Genomic DNA, 9,882 nt, shown 5'->3' with positions numbered 1-9,882 from the left:
TATCACCAATGGATTTCATGTAACCCACCTACATCCCTTTCCTTTAATTGCAATGTATAAATACAGATGTAACCCGCCATTCTCCGGAGCATTATCTCAATTCGTTGAGGTTCTGCTTCCCGGCATACGTCGACAGTTTGGCTCAAACTCACAAAAATTCTTTACAGGTGTCAATGGTTTTTTACGTTAACACAGGACATCTTAGAATTTTCTCCTTGTCACTGTATTAATTCTAAATTTCTTATCTAGACCTGTAGTAATTCCGGTATAGAGCCTATGCATCTTTCCAAAAAGGGTAGTTGTGAAAGAAAATGAAACAGTGTGCTCTCCCAGCTGCCTAAATCCCACACTTGTAAAACCCAAATCTTAGTTTACAAGCATTTCTTCATGTTTTATCTACTTGTTTCTGAACTGAGAAAAGGTATTTGATTATCGTATGGATACAATTTACAAAGTACCTGCTCTGTGCCAGGCACTGGGCTGAGTGTTAAGACATATCTTTTTGGACAACAATTTTATCAAAGAAAAGGAAGGTTAATCTTCCTTCTTAAAACACTCATCTATCAGCACCTCAAAATAAATTACGGTAATGCTTTTATGCCCAAAGGCTAAGAAAATCCTGTGTGCAACCCCCACCCTAGAAATAATCAAGGGACCTAAGCAGTTCTCCAGCTCTGGAAATAAAGGGGCAGCTGAGGTGCAGGAACTGCTCAAGGTCCACAGCATCTTCATTTTGTTCTGAAAATTGTGCTTTCTGGATTCATAGTTGGGACATGGATAGGAAAATGTCAGCCTCCGACTCAGAACTTTTCTACCAGGATTCTTTCTGCAAAGAACACTCTTAAAGTATCAAACCTTCTCCTGCCATCAAGTCAGATGAGTTTTAATTATTTTTTCTTAAAAAGAAGAAAGAGTTCTTGAAGAGGAAGGACTTTGAATTATAAGCCCATTGCACACCTGTCTGAAGAAAACATTCTGTAATTTTTTTTTGTTAGAAGCATCATAAACACTCCAAGGATAAATTTTGGGGGTTTTTTCCACTCTTGAAAATGGTTCTTAGAACATAAAGAAACTCATTTGAATTCTGAAGAGTAAACATCACTAGCTTTTTCCTACACACTTCAAAAGAATAGACTTCTAAAAACCCTGCCTTTCCCGTCCCTGATGGAGGAGGGGAGCCCATCTGTGTTTTGTGATGGCAGGAAGACTAGGGCAGCACTTTCTAAAAGGAAGAAGATAGCCCAGTTGAGCGTTGACCCAGGAACCAGTTGATTCCAGGTCAGGGCATATGCCCGGGTTGTGGGTTCAATCCCAGTAGGGGGCGTACAGGAGTCAGCAGATCAATGATTCTCATCATTGTTTTTATCTCTCTCCTCCTTCTCTGAAATCAATAAAAATATATTTTAAAAATAAATACATAAAAGGAAGGAGATAGTGAAATCCCATATCCTAGTAGTTGAAAATAAAGTGAATTGTCATCTGAGTGTCCTAAAATATTAACACAGTGAGTGCTTCCTAAATGAGCACTAGAAACGGCACAGGAACACTGCAGGCAGCCTGGCCCCCAAAGTCTTCCTGAGGGCTCTGGGCAGGAGGAGCTTTGGAACCTGCAGAAAGTAATGACGTGGGGGAAAGGGGTGGAGTCTTGGGTTTTGTTTTTTTCCTGCTATCTCAGTGTGGTGGGGAGGAAATGAAAGATTTTCCTCTTACCCCTGATCAATCCCTCCCCTCCCAACAGATACAAAATAGAGGCTAGATTTCATGTGTTTGAGCTAGCTGATTGTTTCAGAGAGACACTGGGACCTGAGCAAGGGTAGAACAGTAACAGTCAGGGCTGGATGCCCCCACATCACTGAAGAGGGGAACCTGGACTTCTGGCTGCCGGAGGTCTGTGGGTACTGGGCAGGGCAGTGTTGTGGGTGAACAGCAGAGTCCTGCTGCAAAGCCCACTGTACCTCAGAGCCTGGACAGACAGTGGGCCAACTCTAACAAGCTGTGCATGGACACAAGGGAAGTGTCTGAGAACACACTCTCAGTCTCCTTAGACTAAGCAAGCTGAAGAGCTCTCCACCCAGGAAGGGACCCCCCCAAACTGTCTGAAGGTGAACCTCTTGCCAGTGCTCCCCACACTTGCATTGTACAAGAATTCATAGAGTCCAAGTCAGTGTGATTTTTACTAACAAAATTGCTTTAATTTGGAAAATGTTCAAGGAAATAAATTAATGAAATACCCTGGTCATCAGTTCTACAAATTCTACCTATCAGATAAGCATAGACTGAGTCAGAGGAAACAAAACATATGAATATATACAGAAGTAAGAGAGAATTTGAAAATGCTTTTATGCTTTTCAGAAGTTCACAGATTCAAAGTCCTTTCATAGTACTGAACTCTACAATGTTTTTCCAAGGCCATGAAAAAAATGAACTCCGTGTCTATTTTATAAACCTAAAGTAATATAGCACCACTGGCTTTTGTTCTAGCATTTATCAAATGCACATGAGTTTTTAGGTGAATTGGGCTCAATCTTGAGAATTACTTTTCCTGGATGGATGAGGACTATTAGGGGGCGCCGCCAGCTCCGGATGCTGAGCCACTTCACTGGGGCTCCTGCTCTCCACCTCCAGACTCACAGTGGACACGACTCTACTTTCTGAAGAAAGAAGACATTGTATCACATGCTAACAACACATGATTCTCAAACACTTTGCTTCTCTCTGGACAGGACTGAAAGACATCAGAAGGACTCTTCAGAACCCAACTGGCGAAGCCCTAGAGTTCCTGGACTGCTGAGGTGCTGTGGGGCTTCTACACCAGAGCCATCAACACCAGCTGGGCCACCTGCTCTGAGCAGTGACCATACAGCTGCTCCTGCTTGGCTGTGCTGCCAGGAGCCTCCAGAGCAGCGGTTCTCAACCTGTGGGTCGCGACCCCTTTGGCGGTCGAACGACCCTTTCACAGGGGTCGCCTAAGACCATCCTGCATATCAGATATTTACATTACGATTGATAACAGTAGCCACATTACAGTTATGAAGTAGCAACGAAAATATTTTTATGGTTGGGTCACAACATGAGGAACTGTATTTAAAGGGCCAGAAGGTTGAGAACCACTGCTCCAGAGGACTGCACTCACTATCTGTGATCTTATCATTCCCTTCAGCCCACTCAGACCATTACCTACTGCACCTCTTAAAGCCCCAGCTAAACTCCTCTGTAGGTGCCATGTCAACACTGGGTCCATGGGCACTCCCCCACCCTCCAAGGACCACAGCCAAGCTCTGAACCCTGGTGGCACTCAGGGACCTCAGAATCAAGCCCCATTTGCTCCACAGGTGTAAATCCAGGACAGGACAGCATGGAGTGGGAGCTACCCCGCCTCCCCAGACCCAGAAGGCAGCCTGGGGAACCTCCTCACCCTCTCTGGTTCATAGGTCACACCTCATACCTGGCTTGTTTATTCCACACACTTCCTCCCAGGTGTAGTCTGCAAGGTTCACGGGCTGGGTAACCCAAGGGTCTGTCACCAGCTTCTCCAAGGTGGTGCGCCGCTCGGGGACAGGCTGCAGCAGCCCAGACATGAGGTTCATGAGATCTGGGGACATAAAAACCCACCCTAAGCATAGGGCCAGAAGACCATCAGTGGTCCAGGATGGGCTCAAGTGAAGGGCATCAAAACCACAGTCCTACCTGCCCCCAGGAGCACCTCCAACTGGACATGTGGCCCTGGAACCCTCATTTTTAACTAGCAACTCCAGGTTTTCAGCACATGGGGCCTTCAGCTGTGCTTTGAGAAAGGCTACAAGAGCCATCTGTCACCTCTGAAATGAGAGCTGGGAGCTTGAGATCCTGCCTCCATCACTCACTGTGCAGAAATCCCTAACCATGGTCTGTTCTCAGGGGCTGTGATTGTGCAGAGCGCAGAATGACACAGGGTGTGACAGGAAAGGGCTGCAGGAGTCCTAGGATCCAGAGATCAGCAGCACCCTACAGTCCTCTCCTGGGTCACTGGGGCTGATTGTGACCCTTCAAATGCGCATGCTGAAGCCCTGCCACCATGGTGGTGGTAAGAGGGGGTGGGGCCTTTGGGAGGTGACCAGGGTGATTAGGTGAGGCCCCATGATGGTATTGATGCCCTTGTAAGAGAGGCCAGAAAGCTCACTCTGTCCCTCTCTCCACCACGTGAGGACACAGAACAGGCTGCTGTCTGTAACACAGGAAGAGGCTCTCACCAGCAGCTGAAAAGGCCAGTGCCTGGACCTTGGACTCCCAGCCTCAAGACAGAGAAGCAAATGGTTGCTTTTTGAGCCCCCTGTCTGTGTGAGTGTCATAGCCACCTGAGACACAGGCTTCTAACCCAAGCAAAGAATCAAGGCACAGACTTCATGCATGAAGATACTGGTCACCTTGATACTCGTAACAATAAGTGACAACTATGGAATCACAAACTGTCAAGATTGGAAGGGACTTCAGAATCCTGTGGGCCAGCTGCAGACTCAGTAAGTCCTTTCCAGCCACCAAGTTCATATCTGCCTCCCACGCTGGTCCTCACTTCAGAAGCAAATCAAGCTCACACTGCCAGCTCATGGGGCACTCGAGGTGTGACAGACACCCCCAGGCTTCCTTCCATGGGAGTTCCTGGGGCTTGAGTCCCTCCATCTTCCCCGCTTCCCACTGATGGCCAAACCCACAAGCATTAATGCCTAACTCTCAGAATAACGTCTAATTCCCCTGTAATCCAAAGGGGAAGCTCATACTAATAGAATTATCGTGATATTTTAAAGTCAGATCCCAACCATCCTTCTGTTCAAATCAAAGTATGAGAGGAATGGCCCAGCCGGTGTGGCTTAGTGGTTGAGCATCGACCCATGAACCGGGAGGTCACGGTTTGATTCCCAGTCAGGACACATGCCCGGGTTGCAGGCTCAATCCCCAGTAGAGGGCATGTGGGAGGCAGCTGATTGATAATTCTCCTCATTATTGATGTTTCTATCTGTCTCTCTCCCTTCCTCTCTAAAATCAATAAAAATATATAATGATTAAAAAACAAAGTATGAGAGAAATGGAAATAAGGCAGCTCTGACAAAGGCTCTGGAAGACAGAAGGGAGGGAAGGATGCCAGCTGCAGCCCTGCTCACCTTCCGACACCAAGTACGGGGGGTTTATTGCAGCTTCCAGGGTCTCCTCCAGCTCGCAGAAGGGGTTCTCCTCAAAGATGAGCGTGTACAGCGTGACTCCCAGGGACCACATCTCTAGCTCCGGACCCTTGTAACTGACAGAAGACAGCACTCATGGCACACAGCAGCTTAGTCAAGGAGTGTGAGCCCCAAGTCCCCAGTCACCCAAGACGGTGCCCAGTGAGGTTCGACATGCTCCTGACCACATCCTCAATATCCGGCACATCTGCTCCGGTCAGGTACCGCTCCGTGCCGGGAGAGGGAGAAGACACAAAGCCATGGTGCTTGGGCAGCTGAGAGACTAATTCAGGAGACAGAATGCCCACCAGTGGGTGGGACAATGTACACGGCACAAGGGATCAGAGAAAGCATCCCCCTGGGGGTGTGGGGGATGTCCCAGTGGAGATGGACAGAAGGCACAGCAGCGTGCAAGGCAGCAGGGCCATGGGGAACCACAGGCAGTTCCAGAACAGGGCAGTGTGCCCTTCAGAGATGGCCGAGAGTAGATTTGGGCTGCAGGCCACACGGCTTCTGTCACTACCCCTTCTTTCTGCCATGGCAGCACAGCAGCAGCTACAGACATAAATAAGCCAATCCATGTGGCTGTGTGCCAATGAAGCTTTATAAAAACAACTAGTGGGCCAGATATGGCCCAGGACCATAGTTTGCTGAGCCCTTGAGTGGACAGACATGAAAATGATGAGGGAGGAAGCAAAGCTCCTGAGGATAGGATCTAGAATCAGAGCTCAGAAGTCTTTTGGCCCATGAGATGGGAGAAGCATCCAGGATGGAGGACGGAGCTCTGAGGACACCTACAGCCCAGCTGGGGAGGAAGGAGCAGAAATGATACTGGGTGGGGCCACCGGGAGAAAGTGGGAGGAAGGCATGGGGTGAGAGTGGGGCAGACAAGCCACCCACCAGCACATTCACGGTCCTGTGGACACAAAGGCCCCTCCAACACTGATGTCATGATGGGCACCACAGGACAACAGCCACTGGCACTCTGGGGTGCCAGGGTAACCAAATTATATCTTAAAGGCTCTTCGTGGATGATCCCCCGTAAGTATGTCACTGTCTGTGGCTCTAGATGTGCTCAGAGGTGACAGGGAGATGGTTTATTTAGCCACCCCACCCTCCCTTCTGCTGTGGACAAAAAGCCTGATCATTCTGCTCACAGGGCCAGCCTGGCGTGTGGATCAGGAGGGCAGCAGACTCCACGTGAGCATCCTGCAGTCCTCTCTGCCTGACTCTGAAATGAAACGTGACCTGAGCAGACAATGTGACAGAGTGCCGGTCACATCTCACACCAATGCCGGGAGATTTCTGGGAGCCTGAGGCATGGCACAGAGACAGCAGTGCCCATAAGCAAATGCTCCAGACTCAGGCCACCTGGGTTCTAATCTGGCTCTGACCAGGTCTGGCTGAATGTCCCCACACACCTGTCACATTAGAACAGGACCAGAGGTGGGCTCTGAGGGTGTAGCACAGCACTGCAGGGAGGCCCACACAACACTGACATCTGTCCTAGTCACAGGCACCTCCAGACACAGTCTCCCTAGAGCTGACATATGTGTAGGTGCTGCAGGAAAGTGCCTGCTATCTGGATCTGACCAAAATAAGTCCACTTCATTATATGTGGATGACATGGAAATTCGTGTGTGTGAAGCGGACAATACTGAGAACTGTTTGCACTCCAGCCCCAGCAACACCTGAGCAATAATCAGTGTTCTCTGCTCTCCTGAGTCCCCAAGAGCAGGCCCTGCCCAGGCTGCCCCAAAGCCCCTAGGCTTCCGGAAAAGACACCAGTGCAGCCCGCACCCCCAGGACCTGCTTCTCCCAGCGAGACACAACAGCACCTCCAGCCAAGGTGCCGTCTTGGCACGTTGCTGCCTCAGCTCTGCCTGTTACTGATTCCCTGCTGTATCAATGGCCAGCCCAATATATTTTATGGGAACAGATTATTATTCCTGTCATCAAAATAAGCCCAACTGAACAAGACTCCTCTTTGCTTATTTGGAGAGTCCCATCTTTTGGGATTCCTTTATCTTTTTAACTTTTAATTGTATAAAACTGCACATAAACAAGAGTTGAGAAATTAATATAGAGAATCCTGTACTCATTGCCCAGCTCCCCTGACCAATCTTCCTTCCTTTGCCTGTTTGCCCACTTTCCAAATATCATCCTTAATCCCTCCTCACACATTTTCCCTGCCTAAAATTCACAGATGACGAGGCCAAGTGGTGCAATACGTACGGATTCCCCATGAGCACTTCAGGCGCACAGTACTCGATTGTCCCACAGAAGGTGTAGAACAGTTTGCCCCTTTCCAAGTAGGCAGCGGAGCCGAAGTCTATGAGCTTAATGGTGAAGTCCTCGGCAATGACGATGTTCTCATCCTTGATGTCCCGGTGAAGGATGCTCTTCGAGCGGAGATACCCCACTGCCGACACCAGCTGAAACCAAGAGGCCATAGGACTTTGTACAAAGTAGTTCACTCAAAACATGCATTTAAAATAAGGACTGACAAGCAAAACAGAAAACAACAACAAAGAAAAACAGACGTTCTCTAACTCGTGATGAAACAGTGACAGGAAAGACCACTGGATGCTACAGACACAACCCGACCAACACGGAGGCAGAGCGCTTCCAGGCAGTGTGCTCACCACGGCTGGCACATGTCTCCCCGACAAACAGCAAATGAGAACACATGACTTTAAAAACTGTACCACTGCTATTATTTGTGACATGGACACAACATAAGATCTACCCTCTTCTCACGTTTTTAAGTACACGACAGCATCATGGCCACAGGTAGCAGGCCAAGCCGCAGACCACAGGGCTCCTCACCTACATCACTGATACTATACCTTCCGCTGCCCACTTTCCTCCCACACAAATGCATGATTCTTACGTCCTCTCTATCTCTGTGCTACTGACAAAAACTTCCCAGCAGACATCCTCTCACACACCGACCCACGCCATGACCTTCTCGGGAGGAAAGACACAGACCACAAGCAGAAGCTACAGAGACATGTGGCGGCATTTTAATGAGTGTGGGGTGGACACTAATGGGAAGTGGCCCCAGAGAAAGCCCAAGTCCGGCCGTTGGGTTCAGCAGAGTTCACACAGTAGTTTAGGAGCAGAGCTAAGCACAAAGCCACATCCCCAAACTATTATTTCAGGGCTCTGCAGCTTCTCAAAAAGCAGCAGCAGCCACACTGGCTGCAACGCATGCAGGACTCTCAGCCACGGGGACTCAGAGTAATTCCATTGGAATCGGCTCCATTTCCATGAGCCCAAGGTGTTAGCCTGCACTCCGAAAGGGTAAAGTTACTATAATACACCGCTGTCCCCTGGGCCTGGGATGGCCCACACTGCCTATTTGGTGACAGACACCAACAAAGGTAGCTGTTCCGTTAAGCTAATTGATTGGTACTTTCTGGCTGCATTCATAAATTGGACACCAGTTGTACCATCAGCATAGTGATTTCATGGATGTATATTTACAAATGAGTATCTATGAACCAGAAGCAATGGCTAATGATAGGTTAACTGACAATCAATAAATGTATTTAGCCCTAACCGGTTTGGCTCAGTGGATAGAGCGTCGGCCTGAGGACTCAAGGGTCCCAGGTTCGATTCCGGTCAAGGGCATGTACCTTGGTTGCGGGCACATACCCAGTTGGGAGTGTGCAGGAGGCAGCTGATTGATGTTTCTCTCTCATCGATGTTTCTAACTCTCTATCCCTCTCCCTTCTTCTCTATAAATAATCAATAAAATATATTTTAAAAATGATAATAAGCCCTAGCCGACTTGGCTCAGTGGATAGAGTGTCAGCCTGCGGAATGAGGGGTCCCAAGTTCGATTCCGGCCAAGGGCATATGCCTGGGTTGCGGGCTTGATCCCCAGTACGGGGCGTGCAGGAGGCAGTCAAATATATTTTTTAAAAAACACAAATAAATAAATAAATAAAAATAATAAAATAAATGTATTTATATACACGTATGCAAACACCTGCACATTTATATACTGAAACATGTTTTTATAACATGCATGTATACACACATGCATACATATACATGAGCATACACACTTATGTTCATACACACATATCAGGGCCCAGTTAGGAAACAGACCACATTTCATCTGAACAAGGAAAGTTTCATCAAGCTTATAACTACAAAGGGGTAAGAGAACCTGACCCTGGACAAAAAACAGACCTGCTGCTAGTCCCCAATGCCCTAGATGCCAGGAGAGCTGGTCACAGGCCCCACTCGCCACCCCTCCACTCCCCAGCCAAGCAGGCAGCACACTGATAACAGGCATTATGTATACATATTTACATATGATAATAATAGTTCTATAAAATGACTCTGTTTACTATAATATTATGTATATAGATTTACTAATGGGCTACAGATACTTCCTGCAAAAATTGTACAATATCGTCCTAACTGGTTTGGCTCAGCGGATAGAGCGTTGGCCTGCGGACTGAAGGGTCCCGGGTTCAATTCCGGTCAAGGGCATGTACCTTGGTTGCGGGCACATCCCCGGTGGGGGGCGTGCAGGAGGCAGCTGATCGATGTTTCTCTCTCATTCATGTTTCTAACTCTCTATCCCTCTCCCCTCCTCCCTATAAAAAAAATCAATAGCCGAAACTGGTTTGGCTCAGTGGATAGAGCGTCGGCCTGCGGACTGAAGGGTCCC

At 48.2% G+C, this 9,882-nt stretch overlaps 1 protein-coding gene across 1 annotated transcript in view; it reads right to left on the bottom strand.

Moving 5' to 3' along the window:
- Nucleotides 1-2,169: 2,169 nt before the first annotated feature.
- Nucleotides 2,170-9,882, bottom strand: part of PASK (PAS domain containing serine/threonine kinase) — a 31,425-nt gene continuing 23,712 nt past the window's right edge. Inside the window, 4 exon segments of the mRNA XM_014546712.1 lie at nucleotides 2,170-2,651; nucleotides 3,446-3,592; nucleotides 5,136-5,269; nucleotides 7,428-7,627. Of these exon segments, the coding sequence (XP_014402198.1) occupies nucleotides 2,521-2,651; nucleotides 3,446-3,592; nucleotides 5,136-5,269; nucleotides 7,428-7,627 (612 nt within the window). The 3' untranslated portion in view covers nucleotides 2,170-2,520.

The sequence above is a fragment of the Myotis brandtii genome, unplaced genomic scaffold (genome assembly GCF_000412655.1).
Source record: "Myotis brandtii unplaced genomic scaffold, ASM41265v1 scaffold112, whole genome shotgun sequence".
Lineage (NCBI taxonomy): Eukaryota > Metazoa > Chordata > Mammalia > Chiroptera > Vespertilionidae > Myotis > Myotis brandtii.
The sequence above is the reverse complement of the archived record's forward strand: the minus strand, read 5'-3'. Positions and strand labels throughout refer to the sequence as shown.